Consider the following 23,106-nt stretch of genomic DNA (forward strand, 5'->3'; position numbering starts at 1 on the left):
CTTTGAGGACTCTTGTACTATTGACGTTGAGTCACGTGTCGTCACTTAGCCTGTAGCAGTCTGCGGATATGCTGGTGACTGTGGACCACAGGCTCCTGCTTTGGCATCAGCCCCGGCGGTGGAAAAGTTGGGCAAACATGCAAATGGTTAAATAAAACACCCAGCATGATTTTATTTTCTGTTCTTTTATTTTCAAACTATGTGCAATGTGAATTTCACAGTTGAGCTCAACCACCATTAAATTCCATAATCCAGACAAACAAACCAAGCAAAGTAAAGTTAAGTAAAGCGGGGACAGGAGTGCATTGAATGTACAATGCAACAGCACCGGGACAGAAACTATGTAAATGAGTGGCTAACAGAACACAAAAAACAAAAGCCTTTGAACTTAAGACCACATATTGAACATAGTTGTGTTAGCTTTTTGTACCATGTGACTGGTGTGGGGGAGGACATGGAACAGTGTGACGTGATGATTTTAGTGTTAAATAATATACCACTATTCTACAAAAGGAGGGAAAAAAATCAAAATGTGTTATACCGTGGGTATCATTAGTCAGTGGGTATCATAGTCTATATGAACTACTTAACTTAACTAAAAAGCATTACAGAAAACAGCCTTTGAAGACAACAAAAATCACATCTAGTTTTCAAGTTACAAAAGAATTAGAAAACTGTGCAAGTACAGCAAACCTATAGTACAGTATATTACACATAACAAAACATTTAAATACAGTACTGTGTATCAGTAGATCCTGAGAGTTCTCGTTCCTGGTTCTTTATGGCCGTCTGTAGACATGTGGATGAAGCTCAAACCTTTGCTTTTGAGCGCATTTGTTAGGGCACTGTTCAAGCCAAAGGTCAATTAAAAATAACATTGGTGGTTCTTCTCTTGGAGAAGTTACATCAAGTCTTTACTAAATGTTAGTTTTTCCATACAAACCCCTTAGATGATTGCTATATAGGAAAACCTTGTATCGAGGGGTCAACTTTAAGATAAGGAGGGGGGAAATACGTAGTGCAAAGATGACACAGGAACTTGCATGAGGAAATAGACGGCACTGATAATGTCACATTGACAAGGAACGCCACTCAGTGGTGGGATTACTTCTATACAGGATTGTCAAAAAGCAGCACCAACAGTTGTGTCCTCAGTGTGATGCCTTTGAGACGGATTACTGACTGTAGGTGAATAGGACACGGCCCAGGCCAGCCTCACTGGTCTATAGTCTGTTACATGTTGAGGCGGTGCCTGGGAAGTTTGCACCACTGAAGTGGAGAGTGATTCAGTGCAAAGCTGATTAAGACTATTCTTCATCAGGAGAAACAGTTATTGATTCTGATGCCTCCTTATGAGCCACAGGCACATTGGCATCACACATGATCTGCACTAAATTACGGATCACTTCAAGTCTGCACCATGCAACAGCCAAACAAATGTATCAATATCAGCAATTCTCGCACACAATTAATGCACTTTACTAAGATAATATAATATAGCCTAATCACAGTTCTGTTAGTTATTGCTACCACAAAATAATTTGTCCAGATTTACCAGGACAAGTCTTCTAATGCTCGTTTTGGCCAATAAGATGCGAGAATAACTCAATAGAGCTTACTATAGCACACATTTGTCCAAAATGTCCCTTTTCTCTGTCAAATATCTGAGACTAATGAGGTCAGCCTGTTAAATGGTCTACAATTTCCACTTAGCGTTGCCACAACTTAACTATCCTTATTTCTCCAATGTGGAGAGTGAGTGTTCGCCTTTAATTTTACATGTTCTTTTTACACAAAATGGATGCCAACCCTAAGTGCGAGCCCCCATGCAACCAAAACATCCGGAAAAATGTGAAAATAGCTTTGAAGCAACACAAAGGGGTGTTGTTTTGACACGGAGACAAATGAGGCAATAGAAATATGGTTCAAAAACACCAAAGCAAATGTCCAGCACACATCAAATTAAAATTCTATAAAATGAGTTGCAGAAAGACCAAAGAGGGAAAATGCGCAGCCCACACAACATCTGAGCCAAAACGAATAAGCTACGGTTCTCACCTTACCCGTATGAATATAGACTTTATATAGATTTATAGAGACATTTGGACATGTCGCATCCGTAGCTCCCGAGGAAACGTTTAATTTGTCCATGTACACTCACTTGCATGCTTATCATTTGTAAATTTATTTTAACTATGTATGTGAAACAAAAATAGAATGGCTCAAAAATAAGCAAAATATAGTATAATTGCACTTATGATTCATTGTACGGTTTTGTTAGCATCATTGAGTTGGTGCTGTTAGACAAAAAATACTGCAATCTTTAAAAAGCACCACATATTTGATCACTTTGAACCAAAAACTGAATAACGCAAGACCTAACCAAAAAAATGTCCTTGTGGCATAAACCCAAGGAAACACCAGGCACAGGGCAGGCACGATCGAACTACTCCTCTGCCTCACCGGCTCATCAAAGCACTTTCTGTAGACACTGTGGATACAGTTTGGCTACGACGCATTCAAAATGGCGACCCAAATCCCACAGGCGGTCCGGGGTTTCATACACTTTGGTCCATACATCTGCCTCATCATCGTACTGGTAAAGGGAGTTCTTACGGCTGGTGCGAAACACATGTTTCTCCACCATGACCTGCGTGGCTCGCACAAACAGGTGCAGCTTGCCTTGCAGCAGCATGGCCTTGATGTAGGGGCTTGTGGCTTGGTCAAAAGGCAGGTCTCTCTTGCGGCTCCACGTGTTCTTCTCTATGTCATAGACTTCCACAGTAAAGGTGCGCTGGTGATTCCTACAGATGCCTGCAATGTAGTAGATGCAGTTCTTATATAAGGCAGCCAAACCCTGCGACCGGGGGATGCACATGGATGGAAGATGGCTCCAATAGTCTTTCCGGGGATCAAAATAGAAGAAATATTCACCTGTGGAGGGAAAGATAATTTTACTGTCACCAAATGGGAGAGCTATCCTGGCACAGACGCACTGATTGGTCAAGAAGATCATATTCAGTCATCATTCAAATTCAAAAACAGTCAAGTTCAGTGGGTCAGTGAATACACTTCTGTTCTAAAAAAATAAAATGCATGATAAAAAGGTGTTTTTGTTTGAAGAGCAGATTTAATTACTGAACTAAGCAGTCCAAGAACCATGGGCCTTTGTCTGAATGGTTTAGCCCACATTCCCTTTCTCCCCAGAACTTATTTAATTGAAATGATCGAGTGGGCCCTTGGCGGTTAGATGAGTAACGATACACATGATTAAATGAATGAAGTTTTCCATATTTGATTTGCCATATGAAATGGCAAATCAAAACTAAAAGTCTTAAAAAATATAGGCTATGATGAATATTTTCAGTCTAAAGCAATATAGACTTGACATCTAATACTGCCTATATTATAGTATTTAGAGAAAATATTCAGTCCATTGCACTTTATTTCTGATTAATAATAATAGGCCTATGTCAGCCATAAGTCATATCTGCCCTGAACTCTGCTCCAACTCTCTCCTCTTTTGAGTGTGTTAGACGCGTCGCACATATTGATCTTTTTCTACCAATTTTGGTGCAGATTTTACCGTCAATATTGGTCCTATCGACACTATCGAATCTATCCGTTGGAATAAAAACAAGAAATTCGTTTTAGGTGAGCTGTGTCAGGATCAAGCCACCGTTTTTCCATACTGAGATATGTTTTTACCTTAGACGAGTTGATGCTTTACTGTCTGGTCTCTCTATATTCGCTCAGTCATACAAATGTTGTTAGCATTTAGCCTCTCCCAGCAGAGGTATAGCTCCAAACTGGGGTGAAGTTAGAAGCTGCTCCATGTTTTCCCTATTGAAATAGCGTTGCGTGAAAAGTTGCGTGATCCAAGTCTAGTTACACAAAATTAAACGTGACGATTTTCTAAGCGGATAAAAAGGGGGACTATATTGTAAGGTGTAATAATACCACAGGAGCACTTCAACGTCCACACAGTAAAGTCGAAGTGCTTCTAATATTATTACGCCTTACATGTTTAAATTTTGTGTAACTAGACTTGGATCGTGTAACTTTTAACGTAATTGTATTTAAATAGGGAAAACGTGGAACAGCTTCCAACTTCACCCCAGTTTGGAGCTATACCTATGCTTGGAGAGGCTAAATGCAACATTTGCGTGACAGAGCGTACGCACAAACACCAAACAGATACGACGCATCAACTTGTTTAATCTAAGGTAAGAACATATCTCAGTATGTAAAAACTGTAGCCCATTCCTTTAACATGCACTGTCCCTACCAAGTAAACCGATTAATAAGATACTATATTATATCTCTTCCAATGAAGAACCTAGCTAACATTTGAATAGTAATGCACCCTGGGTTAACTGTGTAGCCGGGGGCTAGTCCCATTTTGCTCCATAACAGCATTAATTTACCAACCTACAGGATAGTTTGTAGTGATGCGCGAGTTGTGGGTTTTCCCATAAAATTGTCCTTTGATCGTGGGTTGGGTTGGGTCAAAAAATCCCAGTCGCTGCCACCCATTGCCACCATACGTGTTCATTGTATTAAGCCATGATTCATTCTATCATCTTTACAGCAGGTTGGACGGATCATGTTTATAACGCGTATTTTTTAATTGCCGCGGGTGGGTCGGGTTGTAAAAATAGAAACAACGTTGCAGGGCGGGCCGGGCAGAACCGGCATCAAATGCGGGCTGAAAAAAACCCTGACCTGCGCATCACTAATAGTTTGGGGTAACCTGGATGAACAAAGTCTGATTAAGCCTCTCCTCCACTCACCTTGAAGAACATATATGCGGTCTCTGTACTCCACTGCACTGTGAAACTCCATGGCCACTGGCATGGCACTGACTGCTGTCCAACAGTTGTCCCTCGCGTCATAGCACTCCACTGACTTTAATGCATTGCGTCCATCACCCTCATACACTCGGCCTCCCAGAGCATAAAGTTTTCCACAGCAATGAACAAGTCTGCAGCCAATCCTCGCTCTCAGCAGAGGAGCACGTGGAAGCCATCTGTTGCCAGCATGCTCGTACTGCCAGAAGTCGCTTTCAGCTCGATGGTCTATGGAAACTTCACTGTTGCTTGGTCTGTAGCCTCCAGCGATGTAAATGTCATTTTCTGGGGACACTAGGATACCCACCTCTCGAAGATCATTTGGCGGTTTGCAGAGCTTGAACACTCTTCCTGTTGCTGTATCCAGGCAAGGCACAGTCTGCTTCTTCCCTGAGTGTTTGTGAGCGGCATCAAAACAAATGACCATCTCAGAAGCGGTCATCCCCAGGCGCTGTGGGCAACCATTGGTGCCAGTGAGACGTGCTTTTGCCTCTGCAGGGTCTTTGGAAATGAACAGAGCACAGGCAAAGGGGGCAGGTATTCGATTGAGGAAGGCTTCATCAAGGAGTGGCAAACGGATGCATTGAGAAAAGACTTCAGCAAGGTAGGCCTCTCGGCCAGCCAGGTCATGTTCCAGCCAGCGCACAATGCTCTCATACACATGCTCTTCCTTCTCCACATTTAAGTCATCGTTGTTCAAAATGCTGACCAACTGCTCCTTGGTCATTTGGAGAAACTCCTGCTCTCGGGACACGCACAGAAACTGTGGAAGCAATAAATAAAGCATCAGGGTCAGTCATTTTCAGAGGAGTTCATTTCTGCAAAAACAAAACATTTAAGATCTCAATTTATGGTGGGAGGTTTAGAATTTGATTATCGTTCAGTGTATAATAAATCATCTGTAATCATGTAGTCAGTCAAGTCATTTAATACACAGTACTCGCCAGTGCAGTTGGCAGCTTAACAAATGTTTCAAAGCCAGAGGATTGGTTAATCAAAAAAGAACTTCATTTAGGCCTTGTCCACACGTAGCACGGAATCTCACAGAACAAAGATATTTATCTAAAATGTGGCCTGTCATCCAAAAAAAACACAGGTTTCTGTCTGTAAAAAAAATATGTTTTCTAAAACCTCCAACCAAAGTGAAGTTTTGGTTTGGTTATGGGTTTGGATGTTGATGAACATAAATAATCAGGGTTTTAGGGTTCCAAACCTCACTTTTTCTTTTCCTTTTTGTTTTCCCCCCAGCCCAACCTTTATCAATAAAAGCACATAAATATGATGCACATGTGTGTACTCAATAAATAAGATATTTTTGTTTTGTTACACATTTGTGCAAAAAGTAAACTCAATGGTAGACGTGTTGTAAGCAAGGAAAGATGTAAAAATGAGGTTTATTTAAAGTTAATCTCAATGCAAGGCCTAATAGACAAAAAGTTGATTAACCAAAATAGGTTTGTAAACTTTAACAGATGCCACATTTTATGCTTCAGCTCTGTTTAGGAGGAGACAACTCCTGAGGAAGTCAATGAAGTGAAGTACGGAGGAAGGATCCTGGCAATTGAGCAACACCTTGTATGTAATCAGAAACGTGTTTGTAACATAATTCAAACACTTTTTGCATGATGAGCACAGGAAAATTAGCACTGTAGGTCAGTCTGGTTTTGGGTCAGACTGATCACAATTTTATTTTACTCAGGGGAAGTGATGAATCACCTTCCATCCTGTGTAGAAGCCAGCCAGCCAGTTGCTGAGAAAACTTTGGGATGGGAGTTGGGCCTCACTCCTGTCACCCTCGGAGTGACAAAAGATGGAAAATGTGTTTGGTTTGTTAATGCAGGTTGACTCAAAAAAGTTGTCTTGAAAACAATGCACCAGTAAAATATTGGTCAAGGTTTGGCACGAAAATGTGCTCAACAAAACACACTTAGAATGCAGTTAGATGTGTGTAGATTTATTTTTAAAATGAGGTGGTGTGAAGTCATCATGTAAATTGATGAATGACTAGTTTTTGGAGATCGAGCTCTTCTTGAGGGTGTGGACAGTGCGCTAGGTCTTTTATCTTTTTTCAGCAGACCTTTAGGCGTCGTTTCACCTAGCGCAGCTCTAATGCGCGCGCCACGATCTACGTGCACATATTGACTCTACCCAGTACGCGCTTACTTTTCCACAAGACAACACAACCGCAGTTTTACAGATCATCATTAAATGTTTATAAGTCGCAATGAACTGCCTTCTGGTGGGGGCTATGGAATCATTCAGAGGTACCAAGGCTAATAAAACAGAAATTAAACCGCTAAAATACGAACTATGAAGGTAAGCTACTTGCAAATGTAATGCTAACACCAGCTGTGCTAACAGCGGCTAAATGCTAAAATGGGCAAAATCCCCTTTTAGAACAGCGGCATGATGTTGTGAAATATTTAATCCGTATGACCTGCAGGTTATAACATTCTCTCGTTTGCCAATCAGAGGCCAGCTGTTCACGTCACAATAGTAACGGCTCAGCCACAGCCAGAGGTCAGTCCTAAAACGTATACCTGGTCAGACCGGTTTGGCACTAGCCTCCGCTGTGGAGCTCGTCAAACCGGGTTGACCAGGCATTGGGCAGAGTTGCGCCTGCCAGTGGAAAAGTCCCCTTTGTGAAAGACTTGTGTGTTCCTAGGTTCCAGTTTTAAAATGGACTAACAGGTCAGTGCAGAAGTGAAAAGCAGCTTCTTTGCCACCACTTGCAAAAAAATTAAACATACTTTGAGCGAGTGATGCACATGTTTATCACTGCACAATTGGACAATTGTAATTCTTTATATTTTGGCTTAGATCAGGCCTCTCTGAAAAGGTTACAGTTGGTACATGCAGCTGCCCGTTTGGTGACTGGAACAAAATGACACATAACTCCAGTCCCGGCATTATTGCACTGGCTTCCATTCACTCACAGAATTCATTTAAAACTAATGCCCGTTGTTTTTTGTGTGATTTGTTGTCAGCTCATGCTCTTGCCAGAACTATGAGGTCTTCCTCTCAGCTGCTCTTGGACATCCCCTGGACAAATCTGAAGAGCAGAGGGGAACGAGCCTTGCACTGTGGCCGGCCCCCCGGCTCTGGAACACTTTGCCTCTGCAAAGCTCCTTCAGCATTTTAAATCACTATTAAAGCCACACCTTTTCACACAGACCTTTAACACTAGATGAGTGGAGAATATATTTTTTTTATGATTATTTCCTTTTATTATTATGTGCTGTTATTTTTTCAGTGATTTTATTTGTGAAGCACTTTGGGCTGCTTAAGTTGTAAATGTGCTATAGAAATAAAGTTGACATTAAGTATTTTTTTCCTCAATGGAGGTGGAGGGATATTCGTTTTTTTTCTAAAACTTAGTACGTGTGGACATGACCTTAATAAGTCAGTAAGATACAGTGTACAATAAGCACCTTCATGTGAACAGTGTTTTATTGTGCTCAGCTGACCTTTTTGCGGATGTAATCCTGGGATCTTTCCTTAAGTTCCTGGTGTCCATATGCATCAGCAAACATATAGACTCCGATACAGTTCTGAGGGTCCAGTCGACTGATCATGAACTGTGCACACTGGTCCTGCAGGGCTGGGATCTGGAAAATGCTGGCTGCAGTGAACAGGGCCTGGACGTTGCACTCAGAAAGTGTGACCCTGGAGGTGTAGGCATAGTCCAGGACCAGATGCATGGATTCTGACTCCACTCCAACGATTCGGACTTCACGCTGGCTGCTTTCGGTAAGGCCACTGGTAAACATGGACCTGATGATGGGTCAACACAGAAATAAACAATGCCAAATTACAATTCAAAAGTGCAACTGTTGTCAACTTTGAATAAACTAAATGTAGCCTCTAAGCAGTCTATTGCACTATTCTTAAATCAAGTCACCTCTTAGGGCAGTGCAATTAATCAAAATTGCAATCTCAATTATGGTGATAGGGCTACATCAGGCGTCCAGCATATCCTCTGGCATCCAATCTTGGTTTGTCATATGGTGAGGTAGACATGAAGATTTTTGTATGTTAAAATGGTACAGGAGTCGAAACCCTGTTTGCTTGAGCGGAGGCTTATTTAAAAAGGTCTAGGTTTTCCACGCTCATGAACAGGGTGGCTCCAGGTCAAGCCAAGTAGAATGTAAGACTTTTTAAATACCTTTTAAATGTCATCACAGTGAAATTTAATGCCACAATTGCTGGTCGAAGACTTTTTTCAATCTAAATGAATTACATAATAATAAATAATAAGGATGAAATTAGCTGCTAGTGCAAATAATGAAACTAAACTATACTAACTAGAGTTAGTAGAAAAGAAAAGAAACACAATGGTATATATGAAATGTCCAGATCGTGACTTTTCACAAGTTTTTGATGGTAATTTATTTCACTTCTGTTCATCACAGAGCTACCATAATCACACATAGGGTGTATTAGAGTGTCTAGTTTCGTAATAATAATAAAAAGGACTTTTTGTTTTGTTTTTGGCACTCATTGTGTTAATGTGTCGCAGCCTTTAAAAGTAATGCAATAGAACGGGGAGGGCCTTTGTACGTCAACAGGACTTAAATAACATATGCTATTAAAGTCATTCCTTACAATAATTATATTTTGGCAGGCACAAACCGTCCTCAGTGAGAGTATAGGCTGCTGTGAACGCTAGCACTAGCTGCGTTAGCACAAACCACGTTAGCATTAGCGAGTGCATTGCGCTTAGGCAATTTGTTATGAAATAAAGGTTATGGCTGTACTACAGATCCTCATTTATCCAATAAGATAAATGATGATGCTTTTAGACTGATTCCCCGTCCCGCAAATATTTCTACAGTTCTGGCTCATTTACAATGATATTTGACTGATGGCACGGCAGTAGTTAGCGCTCGTGCTTCACAGCTAGAGGGTCCGGGTTTGATTTCCACCAGGGACGGGGCCTTTCTGTGCGGAGTTAGCATGATCTCCCTGTGTCTGCGTAGGTTTTCTCCGGGTACTCCAGTTTCCCCTACCACTAAAAACATGTACAATAGGCCTGGATGAATGAGAGTGTGTTTGAGAGTGCACATGGGGGGGCCCCGACGGATGGAAATTACCCCAAGGCTACAATCTGCTGTGGCTTGTTCATTAACTTGTCCCTACCAAAAATGAATAAATAAACCAAACCTGCAGCCTGTCTTCAGTGTTTGAGCATGTGGAGCTCGCCTCAGCTACAGGTATTTTGAGGAATTGAAGCGTTGGGACTCAGGACACTTTCAGGCTAGTCCATTTTTTGGTTTTATTTCCAAAACGGTCATAAATTAAACATTATTTTAAAGCATATTTACCATATTATGGCCTTAATTTGGCCATGATCAAACGTCATACTTGATTTAAGACCCTGCAGCTACCCTGATAAATCATAAGTGATTTTATTTATTTTTTTAAAATCAAGATCAATCAATATGGGGAAAAAGGGCGTTTTTTTCTTTAATTGACATATTTCCCAGTCCACTCCATCTCCAATTCGAGGTCCAGATCCAGACCTCCAATGGCTTTAGTTCAATATATTTAATATCTCAAGTATGTTTTACAGGGTAAAGAGCAATGACTGCATTTGTTTGGACCCCGGACATAAGGTGAAGGTTCAACATCTGTTACCCTTGAGTAGATTTAGTTGACCCATGTTCTATACTGTACCTGAAGTATGGGCTGATTGCTGCAAGAACATTTCGATGGCATGAAAATGTCTTGCCGTGGTCCACTTCTACTACAATGTCTGTGAGCTGTGCTTCATCATACAAGGCTTTGAGCTGCTGAAGGATGTTACAGGCATGGACAGCATCTACCCCGTTGTAGTTGGTGCTCGGTGGTGTTCCATTCTGTACTTGTAACAGCTTTCCTACCTCTGATCAGGAACAGAGAAAATAGCAATTATGTTAAAAAATATATATATATACAGTTTCTAAATCAGCAACAAGTCAGACAAATAAACAACATGGCGGCCAGTTAATTAACAACTACATATGGTTGCAACGGTACATGTTAACAGGTGTAGATTTTGGTTTTGGTTCTGCATTTCTGAATGGTCTACATACAGAATAATTTTTGTCTCCATACATTTATTGTTGTGAGCTTCAGTGCAGCGGAACAGATGTTCACATATTTCACACCAATGCTAAGGACTAACCAAATGCGTCTTTTTAGGTGCATTATTTATGAGCTCTAACTTTTGACTCTGAGCAGTGATTGCTTTCATTATTCTGCGCCGAGTGGTAAAATCAATACAACTCAAACATATTTTGCCACTCACTAAAGGAACTTCATGCCATCTTTTGCAAACTTTCTAACAGATTTAAACGGATCTCTTCAAATAGGGCTGCACAATATATTGCAAAAAATATATGAGCGCACATTGATGCAATATCTTTCGTATTACAAAAAGACACAATATATCACAAAGTTGGCCAAAGACAATTAAAGTTTAAATGTGTTAAAGTTAATTTTTTGTTATAATTTTGCTCATATCCACATTCCATTTTAGACTGGTTTTGTATCTAATTTTGACACAATTTGCTGATAAGTAAGTTCCTTTGTGTTTAATCTGAATCGAAAATACAGTGTTGAAAGTAAAATAAAGCCTCAACCATGTAGCCAACTGTATGTATATTCAAAGTTCTAAGAGTTGCGCTATGCAAGTTTATTTTCTATCTTGTTTGTTTGTTTATACCGGAAAATATATCGAAGGCTCTACATGGAACCAAACCAAAATGTAATTTTAGTTCACTGTAACACCACCAACAAATACGTCACGCACGCAAAACTGACACGTGCATTTGACAGAAAATGGTCTGAACACGTTAATTTAACTGGTCCAACGGTCGACTCGAGCCCAAAGCTCACAGTCTGACACAACAAAGACTTGCTACAAGTGATAAGAGAACTACTGCCTCGCCAGGTGGTAGCTAGCCTGCTGTCATTGTCATTTGTTTCAGCTCCGTCTGTCGGTTTGTTCGTTTAAAACATTTGCAAAGCTGAATTAGTCTGTACAATTGAAGTGTACTTGTACGTCATGTTACGCTACTGCTGAAAAAGCACAGAGCCACTTGTTTTCGAAGAGGAGCCTTTACTGCTCAACTTTTAGCAGAGAGCTAGGCAGCGAGCTAATGCTAGCAAAATGATCTTATCCACAATGCAATATGAAATTAACACTTATCGTATGCGGGATATCACAGTTCGATTACACAAACCGGCATTTTCTGGCTTTATCTGCTTATTAAGAGATTACAGCCTCATGTCAAGCGTATATTGTATCGTTGCACCGTCTATCAAATAAATGTTTACACAATCAGCTGTGCACTCGAAGCTACAGCTAACCGGTCAAAAGTTAGCCAGAAAGCTAGCGCAAGCGCTTAGCTGGCTAACGATTACCCAAAATTTTGAGGAGTCGTTTAGAGTCCGACCCGACTTAGGAAGAAAGAAACATGTCACAACTCTCTCGATTAACACAGACAGAATTATAGCATTATCATCAGACATAATACAAAAGAAATACACAATTTCAAGTCAACCCGGTGTAGAAAACAATGATTTTGCTAACCTCCACTGGCAGCCATTCTCTCCAGTCTGTCTTGGGGCAGACAGACCAGAAACGTCAGTGAAAGCAGCGGAGCCCCGGAAACAAGGAAGAGCCAATCAGCAGCGCAGCTCAACAATTTCAACCAATCACATTCTTAGTACATCTGAGGAACATAAAAAAAATATCGACGGGCATTAAAGTAAATGAATACTTGGCAACATCTCTGAAATCAAATGAAACATCAGCACTGAAAAGTGGTGGAAGGCACAGATAGCCAGAGTAGGAGGTTCTGTCTATGCAAATCATAATGCAAAACGCCTTTGCTTGTTTTACCCTTTATTGCAGGTTAGGTTTTACACTACTGGAAAATGTCTAATTTTGAGGTAGAACAATATTTAATAATATACATGAAATCAGGGTTATTTAGGCTATAGCGTAATTAGATGCAGCTGTTTCCCTCCATGCACTTTTCCATGAAATTCAATACACATAAGCATCACATAAAATAAACCGGTCTAACCCTGGGCCTACTCAATCTGATTATTGTATAATGTAAATTGTTCCATCTTATCTTATTATCCATCTTTTTTCTAAAACTCTGTGGTAATTGTTTTAACCACCTGGTGAAAAAAATATATATATACTGCATTTAGTTCTTATGGCAAACAGACAAATCATACACCAGTACCCATGCAGCATTTCTCCCAAATTGTTTTACGGAAAAAGACAAATGAGTTGTATGCAAGTGCACCCAATCTGTAACTCTAGAGATTACCTATAGGCCTACCTTTAGCTAGACGTACGCACAAATCTATGTGTGTAAATCTACATAACATGTAGATTTGTTGCATATGTAAAACTTTGCACACAGTCTAATCAACCAACAATGTAGCTTGCGGTACCTCTGTAAACAACTTGTTTATTTGTTTATTTGGTCGACTCGGTGTAATGAACATATATGAGACTCATGCAACATGCCACGTTGGATTGTAGCCATGGGCTAATTGTCAGCTAAATGTTGCACCACCATGCTGCCCTAAATGTGGTGATCACTGTGATATATACCTTGGTGTGCGACAGCTCACATCTTGACGCCGTCCTCTCCATTCATGTCCCTTTCTTGTGACCAATTGTTATTTGATCCAATACAACAAAAAATTAAGGAGGCAGCCTGAGCATGAACACTCCCAACCACTGTCTTATGCAAAAGCACCTATTGAACGGAAGCATTAGGCTACAAGAACTTTATCTCCCTAGCTAGAATACATTTAAAATGATTTTAGACTGTAAAATTACATGACAAGGTGACAACGAAGTGCAATCATGCTCTTCTTTCCAATTTCTCCATAGGGTGGCCTGTGATTGAAATTGAGCCTTGCTCTGAAATGAAAGAAAACTCTGTCCTGAGGTTGCTTTACTGTGAGCCATACTTTTAGGAATTAAAGCAGATTGCCCACAGCAGTGACTTGATCTTTAAATATTGGGAGGAAAATGTATGTGAATGTGTTGGAATTTGTAATATAAATTGGTCATAAAATGTGGTTTGATCTGCATCAAAATCATAAGAATGAATAAACAGTGTCGGTTTAAACTAATACCACCCAAAAAAACAAATACATGTTATCATTTTTGTAATGGCCATAACATGTAAACACTTGCTGGACAGGGAGGAAAAAGTGAGTGAACCCAGGAATCTCGCTGAACTGCAACAGTGTTGTAAAGAGGAATGGTCCAAGATTAATCCTGATTGTTGTGCATGTCTAATCTGCAACTACAGGAAAGCAGTTATTTCGTTTCAAACATTGAACCTGGCACCTTGAAGTGCACCCCAGGATGAGCCAGACTTGTGCTTCCAAGGACATGACATGGTCACCAAAAACATTTCTAAAGAATTATATCTTTCATTCTTCTCATTCTCATCTTTCATTCTTAGCAAAAAGAAATAATGTTTAAAAATGGAATTGACCTAAAACAGTAAAAGTTAATTCTGTATTCATGTCAGACAGTGAGAAAAAAAATGCAAATGTGTCTTTTTATACAGTGTCTGTAAACATCTGGTTCTCACTGTAAGGGGGCTACATAACATTATAGCATTTTGCTGAACAAACACTTGTGTTTTACATTTATTTATTTACTAACTAACTTCATGTTTCGTCCAGTTTAACAAAGCTGGTCTCTCTTTCCGTTGGATCAGTCCGCCTGTGGTCATAGTCAGAGTGGGTGAGAGAAACTGCAGTGGGACACCCATAGGGAAGTCTCTGGGGCTAGAAAGCAGTGTTGGATAAGAGCTTCCTAGCGTTTGGCATGTACAGTGCCAATGTTCTGTCATCAACATTAAGTTGGTGGCACACAGAGATCTATCACCAAATCCGAGTGCACACAGAATTCCAGTGTCCCAATGGAGCTGGATGGGCATTTCCCTTCTCTCCACTTTCCTCACGCATTATTTCAGGCCCCAGGAGGGTTTTCTCTATCATGTCAGTGTAATGTAGCACAGAGGCAATCATGCTGCGCCTCTGGCCTCAGGGCCAAGGAGAAATGCAACTTTAGCACTTAATCATCTCAGCCATAGCGCACCGCTCTGTGGAGAGGATTCCACACAATATGAGCACGGATCCCTGACTGTGGCTTGCTGGCTGTGTATGGCTCTTCAGTTCCAGGCTCTTGCTCTTCCATTTCCATTTGGAGACCAGTGAATATGCTGCCTCAAAACAACTGCTTATACATCAGCTCAGCTCATATGGAAAAAAACTCAGTTGGATGCAGTGGTACCTGCTGATACCTGCTGAAATATTTGGATTCATGAATGCTGTACTCACTCCGATTCATTCAGACTCAGTCTAGTGTGAACAATGTGAAGAAATATGAAGCATCCAAAAGCAGAGCCTTTTAATGTTCACTTATAGGTCCACCTCATCTTACGGCTTCATGTTTATAATGGAGCTGGATAAACTTAACCAGATGGAGTGGAAGAACTGTATGATAAATTATGATTTTGTTGGCAAATATTTAATTGTAATTAGATTTGTGATTTCTATTTTACATTCAAGGCTCAATTTACAATGCACTTGTTCATGTCCGTTTGAATTTACGTTTGCGAAAGGAAATATTTAATACAGGAGGAATCACATGCATTTTTAACCACCTCTCCTAATCACATCCATTCAAGAACCAGGCCAGGTGGGGTGTTGCAGTGTGGAGTTTGCATGTTGTATCCATCATTGCGTAGGCTTTTTTTCTTTCTTTCTATAAAAACAATGGATAAATTAACCCATGGCTACAATTGAGCGTGGCGTGTTGCATGAGTCGCATGCGTTCATTGACATGCATGGCCCAAACCAAATATACAAATAGAAATAGAAATTGGAAATTTTGTTTGAATGTTGGACACTGTATAACATTTGCAACTTGTTGATGGAACTCAGCCGTCCTGCCCACCTTGAGGCTCCCTTTTGGTTCCATCTTGTGTAGCACTTTTCAAACGATGACATAACTCAACCCTGGAGTGAAGCATTAAATTGTCCACTGGCCAGAGTTTGTATTTGTATTTAATTATTTAAAGGGACAATGCATTTATTTAAAAAAAAGTACATTATATTAAAATGTAGTTTGTCCCGAACTGAACCAGGCACAGCAACCGACACCACTCACTCAGCAACGCATGTATTCTGTACCTACACACCTACAGAGTTGATTGAGAATGATTTGCTTCTATATCTACTGAAGCTTCTTGTTCTGGTCAGAAAACGCAAGAGCTAAGAAGCTGAGAGGTTTTGTGCTTAAAAACACCCAAATGTTTTATCAGTTGTCAGTATTTCGTAAAGGAGGAGCTGTGGCTGACCTGGGCACATTCATTCAAGCGCGCTCTATCCCATTCTGTGCCTTCTTCACCCCCCAAAAATGAATTAATTTGTATATGTGTTTTGTGTTGGGAGCTTTGGTTTTCTATCATATGGATAAAGAATCTGTAACATGCACAATGCATTTAACATGTTTCATTCTTAAAAGAAAAAGAAAAGTGGATTAACAGTTCCCACTCTCACCTATGGTCATGAGATTTGGGTAATGACCGAAAGAACAAGATCGCGAATACAAGCGGCCGAAATTAGTTTCCTTCGCAGGGTGGCTGGGCGCACCCTTCGAGATTGGGTGCGGAGCTCAGTTACCTGGGAGGAGCTTGGAGTAGAGTCGCTGCTCCTTCACGTCGAAAGGAGCCAGCTGAGGTGGCTAGGGCATCTGTTTCGGATGCCTCCTGGTCGCCTCTCGCAGGAGGTGTTCCAGGCATGTCCTAGTGGGACAAGGCCTTGTGGAAGGCCCAGGGCATGCTGGTGGGACTATGTCTATGGCTGGCTACTATGGCTGGCCTGGTGTCACCTCGGGGTCCCCCCAGAACAGCTGGAGGAGGTGTGCGTGGATCGGGAAGTTTGGGCATCTCTGCTGAGACTGCTGGATTAACAGTTAAAACCAGTCTGTTCAGCTATTTAAACTTAAAGGGGTGATCAAAAGTAAAAACTTTATTGACTTGACTATTATTAACTATTTTGTTGACTGTATATTGGAGTCTATACAACATGTGCTTCACCAGCTGCAAACCTCATCGTATGTCACTGGCCTTGACACTGTACACTCTTCTTTCTCAGCATCAAAGCATAACAAAGACTTGTTAATTGAGTGACACTGTAAACAACTTCAGTGGGTGGGTATTGGCAGTTCTTCCCTCGTCCTAAGAGGGGCATTGGTCTTCTTTTACGGCCTCTCTGGGGAAACATGTCACATTTTCTGACCACCAAGAAAAAGAAAAAACAAGAAAAATCAACTCAGTCCAGTCGACGACGGCGGTTGGAAGTTGTGCACGTAGTCACAGCTGTCCGTAAGGTAGACTGACAGAAACCTGGCTGAACACATTTGCACCAACTCACTTATTGTCCTGTGACACCTTTCTAGCTTCAATTCTGATCATCAGGGTACAAAGAAACCAAGAGACTGAAGTTTAAGGAGTTTTGTTACATAAAGAAAAAAGCTTACGGAGAAGAGCGGGGCAGGGTTGCTGGGTTGGAGACTTGGAGTGAAGAGAAGTTGGAGGCTTGTTGGAGCTTGGAGAAGCAGCAGCTGAACGGTACAAGGACCATGAGGTATGTACAGTACAAGCTTTTCCCCGGGGGGCCAGGCTGGTTGGTCGACGTACTGTCTCTGCGCTGGTCTCAGCATTCCACCACATGCTGACCAAATTAATCAGCTCTTTATTGGATTCTATAGTTGAAATCAAATTCAACAGAATCCCTTCTCTAGTTCCTTTGGTGGTGGTTTTGGAACTTTGGAACTTGACCTCTAAAAACAGCGCTTTCAATTTGCTAGCTGGATCTTGCAACATTATTTTTTTTACCTTTTACGTTCTGGTGTGAGCAATTGTGTGTACGGTACCCAAAAAAAAAAAAGGTGTTGATTGATCAGCTGCATACATCGCTGCAAGGGAAGACACATCGAGGTCATTACAAGAAGCTTCCAAATAGAGCTGCCTGGATGAGCCTCGGGGAGCTCTGTGCATTCATATCCACTTCTCCAAAAGTCCTTGCTGCGTGACCCGACAAACACAAGAATTATTCACTGGCATCGGTTAGAACTTGAACTTAGAGGGTTTAAGTATAAATTAGCCTACTTTGCTTTTTGTAAATTGTAATAATGGCTAAAATGTGGTTTATGTGGAGCAGTTATTTGTTTGTATGCACTGGGGTCAAACGCAGTGGACGAACTTCCCTGTGCGGACGATAAAGTCTCCGGACAGAAAAATACAGATTACCATGAGTGCGGGAAAACGGAAACTTTCTTCATACACAAAGCACATCCTCGGCGTCACCACTACACATTTGTGCAGCTGGACGTGTGCCACACAGCTCTCCGGAATACTAATGAGAGAGCTTACAGAGAGACAACCTCGCTGACCTCAGGGGTGCAGGTGTAAGTGAAGAGTGGAGCAACACATTCCAGACTGTTTCACCTCTGGCCTCATCTGACCCCTGCACTCTGACCTATACAGGCAGTCAACATTCATCTCTTTAGCACAATGTATTACCACTATTGTACGGACCTCAAGAGAAGTTCTATGAAAATAGGCTTAGATAAGATAAACTATGAGATTCCTGTATGACTCAAATCAAGGGGGAACTGCAGGCTCTTTTCCCCCCAAGGATTTGGGCCATTTTGCTTTCGTAGCATATTAGGTTTTACCTGGATGCAAAGAAATAGCCACATCTACACAATAAGCTTTATTATAAGTGATTAAATGTTTCTCCCAAAGGCCATTTTCAAAAAAGTAGTAGTAGTAGTAGTAGTAGTTATACCTGATTTATTTTATTACACGAAATGAAAATGTTCGCTCATTCCTAGCTTTCCAAACATATTTGTAGCATCCCAGTTCTTCACAGGGACAAGTTTATTTGCACATTCACAACTTGCAGGGTCACCTCTCAGGGTCACTTTCACATAAATGTAAGAAAACTTCATTCCATTATTATAAAATAAAATAAATCAGGTTTAGTGCCTTGAACAAAATTATGAACTTGCTGTTTTCTAGTTCTTTTACATCAGGATTTGTGAATACTATCTAATACTCAGTGTGATTAAGCCAACAATGAAAATTTGATGTCTACAAAACAAAGACATCATAAAGACGTCACCTTGTCTTATCTTATAAACAAGGTTTAGATGTTCGGATAATTTCAAGATGAAATGAATGAATTAATTTTTTTTCATGCATTTGTCTTAGTAACCTCCAGGAAAAGTGTCAAAATTAATTGATTTACATACTTTTCCCATTACTACTGTTAGTCCCGCTGTCTACACACACATTTGGTAAATCATTTGCTGTTTATGATCAGTTAAAATGTTTTCAGGCTGGATTTTTGCAACGCTATATTTGGAAGGCTTTCATCTGCGAAAGAGCAACAGTGCCATCTACCTGCTGTAAACCGGAGCGCATGGCGAGGATGGATGAGCCACCTCATGTGCCCTGTATCTGTGTGGCTAAAGATGTCTGAATGTGTGTTCTTTTCTATATATACATATTTTTTTTTTATCTTGTGAATATAAAAAAACAACACAAGTTAAAGATGTCCATCCACTCCCATCCTCCAGCTTCCCCCGCAGCAGCGCCTTCTGAAAGCACTGGAGAAGTTAAAGAACATAACTATACACATGGCTACAGTATTTATGAATATACTCCACGCATGGCCTCTCTCAGAGATGCATTGAGATTTATTCCACATCCAGTCTAGTGCATTTGCATGGGTCGCTCCTTCATTGGCACATCGTTGAATGATAATCATGCTCTGCTTTGTGGCCAAAACTCCCAGCAGTGCCTGTTTGGTTGGCATTTCATTTCTCTGGGCTGATTCAGTGAAGAGAGGACTTTATTGAGCGGCCTGTGTGAAGGATCACAAGCAGCCAGTCCTGTCTTAGAGCGCCACCTCATGTCACATGATCATGAGATGCATGCATGACTAATAGTATTGCATCCTTTCATGTCCTCCAAGTTACAAAGGCTGATTACAACAACCTTTTCACATACTTATATGCCTATACTGTGCATGTTTTGGCATTGAAGGTAAACTACAGGCAGAGAAAGCCTTCACTTACAAAATCAAAATTGCTCAAAACATAATCATTGTAATTTGTAAAAGCAGTAACATAAACTTGTGACAAACTTGTCTAAGACTGATGGAGACAAAAAATATGGACACAAAGTCACTGTCTACTGAAACCCATAGAAGCTGTTCATATAAACCGTTTCTTTCCCATTCCCTCTTGGTCAGACTATCTCTCTCATTACCTCTTCCATCTCTCCTGCACTAACGGGCTCCTCGGCTCTAACTGCTTGTGACAGCTGGAGATGAAATAGAAATTTTGATATCAAGCACCTACACAAAGGAGGGCTGACCTTTGATCACTGTAATGTTTGATGTGCTGACGTGAAATTTGCATCATGAGAGCACAGGGCCCATATCTCGGGCTAAAAGGAGGCAACTGCGAAGGTCAAGGACCTATTAAAAGGGAACAAGCCCTCTAATCCGGCACTGGGGCCCTGCACACTATTTGATGTCCACTATACACACAGATAGAATGTAAAATTGATCCACAAGTAGAGAGGTGACAGTGGAATACATGAAGACTGGTTCATGAAGTATTAGCTTGTGTTAACAAGTGAGAAAATACATTATGGGGCTATGCTTGTAGTGGGGTGTTGTGCAAAGCTCGATAATGACCTCACCTGGTGTGAGGGAGATAGTTATTACCAAGAGAGAGCATCTCTAATGCAGAGGTGTAAAGGTGGCCATGTTATGCATAAAAATCAAAACACTTCATTGATTTATTTCATGCATACATTAAATGTAAGTTTAAAACGTCATCTTCCTTTTTTAGAAAATTATATCTTATTGCTTTTTCTTATTAACTTTCAAAAACAGGAAAATATATTGCAAGGTGTATGTGTATATGTATATGTGTGGGCTAGGTTGTCACAGTGTGTGGGATTGGGTGTCCCTACTGTTATTGAAGGGGGTTTTAGTGTTAATGGGAATTAAGAACAAAAATATTAGTAACTGCAAGTAAGTAAATGCAATAAGACAACCAGCCCCTGAGACAACCAGCCCCGGCCTCCCCAACAGTACTTCCTCCAGGGGTTATCGGCATCATCTGCAACTTCAGGCTTTAATATTCATCAGAGATCATTCTATTTATGAGTTAGTAAGGTATTAAAGTGGACCATTATTCTGGTTCAAACATAGTTCAAGTCCAATGTATACATAATTTGGTCCCTACAGCCCTGGTGGTGTTTAGAAGGACAATTATTCATGAGGTAGTATTAGTAAACATACTGAAAACATTGCTTGAGTGAAGAAGTAAAATGAAAATGAAAAAAAAAAAAAAGATAAAATGAGAGCAGACTGGATATGCTTCTGGGTTTACAATCCGGTGTGGCGTGTTGACATGCATGAGACCCATGTATGTTCATTAACATGCCTGACCAAAATAAACCAATAGCCTACACAAATCTGCTCAAGCCTCAGACACTCTGCGGCGGAGAAAGGATGATTATACAGATCGGATGAAACATTGCTGTTGCTGAAGGAATTTATTTCATGATTTTGCAGGGCCATTTTTCCAGACTCTGCATTCACATCTGTTGCATTATTCTTCTTCACCTCGCATTTATATACTTCTAAATGATTTCATCTCACTGTGTCACGTACAAACTAAGACAATCCCTCATATAGTGTGATGCCTGATTTTGAGTGGCACCATAGGACTGAAATCAGTTTATCAATTTCACAGTTTGGTCAGATTTCCCTTCGCTGAACATTAGAAGTCGTCACTTTGCATTAACTCCCAGAGAATCACTCCGGGTCATAGGTCGGCCTTCCAGGATTGAAAAGTGTAAGGTATGACGTCACCTGCTTAATTTCTGCAGTGAAAGAGCGACGACATTTTTAAGACCCCAGAGTTTGGGAATTTAATCGATACTTCCGTGATTATCTCACTGTTGTTAATCACACTCTCCAAAGGGCTGACAGTGGAAAGATGGATTAACACTTATGTAAAAAGTAAAACGCTTTAACTGTCATCTGCCTTTTAGACCAATCTTGGGATCAGTAAGTTTGATCATTGTGACGAGCCAAATTTGGGCATAAAAGTAATCGCTTCAGAATCGCTCTCAAAATCAGTTCTTTTTACCAATGCATATGACTGAAAGTATTTTATCTGCACTCTTGCTTTTACTGTAATTGATTAATTTTTTGTTGATGTTTTTATTGATTCTATATTTGCTTTCTTGTATTTATGCAACTGTGAAGCACTTTGAATTGCCTTGTGTATGAATTGTGCTCTACAAATAAACTTGCCTTGCCTCTTAGTGTGTTTATTTTGTGCTTTTATTGCTATTATTCTTCGGGTTTTTACTATTGAAATGTTATGTTGTCTTGTGTGTCAATTGTAGCACTTTGAGATGTGTTTTCATATGTAAAGTGCAATACAAATAAAATTTATTATTATTATTATTATTATTATCATTGCCTTGCTTCATTGTGTACATATAATCAAATGTAGGAAATGTCGAAAATTGGATTCTTTAAAGGTATTTTATTTAAATGTTTTCAATCATCATCTTTAAACAGGAGATTCCCTCGGGGTTTACCTTAAAAGACAGTTATTATGACATGAATGCGTTGATAAATTCTCTAAAATCTCTTCTTTTCTTCTTTTTCTAAACACAGCGGCTCTTTTTTTTTCCTAAACTGCAGGACGTTGTTCCCTACCGGTCCCATCCACAAGGGGGCAGGCTTTGTTCAGACATAATGCACGTGCATTCACGGACCACTTGCTAATCCCCACTGTTTGTCGGCCTAATGCTTATCGGAGAGAAGACACATCTAGGCAGAGATTTGAATTTATTGATTGATTGACTGCGGAATTCTTCCGCAGTCAATTATTGGTTTTCATGTTCTTTATTATTATTCCTCTTCCATCTTTTTCCCGATTTTCTAGAGCTTTCAGCACCTTCATGCTTTGTGCAATTTATGCAAGTTATGCATCAAAACGTTCCGCATGTTGAGGAGAAGGGTGCTATTACTTTTGGGACTTCTGCAACTTATGGTTTTTCCGCAATCGGCCAAAATGTCGGAGATTTTTCCCATTGACTTATAATGGGTC

The 23,106-nt window shown here is 40.4% G+C and overlaps 1 protein-coding gene across 1 annotated transcript; it reads right to left on the reverse strand.

Moving 5' to 3' along the window:
* Positions 1-185: 185 nt before the first annotated feature.
* Positions 186-12,469, reverse strand: kbtbd8 (kelch repeat and BTB (POZ) domain containing 8). Its single transcript, XM_079579275.1, has 5 exons — positions 12,427-12,469; positions 10,527-10,734; positions 8,318-8,624; positions 4,794-5,613; positions 186-2,934 (listed from the first exon to the last, which is right to left on the reverse strand). Exons 1-5 carry the CDS (start codon positions 12,440-12,442, stop codon positions 2,471-2,473), a joined length of 1,815 nt encoding a protein of 604 aa, XP_079435401.1. The 5' UTR covers positions 12,443-12,469; the 3' UTR covers positions 186-2,470.
* Between the last annotated feature and the right edge of the window lie 10,637 nt (positions 12,470-23,106).

This window comes from Gobius niger (assembly GCF_951799975.1).
Source record: "Gobius niger genome assembly, chromosome: 20".
NCBI lineage: Eukaryota > Metazoa > Chordata > Actinopteri > Gobiiformes > Gobiidae > Gobius > Gobius niger.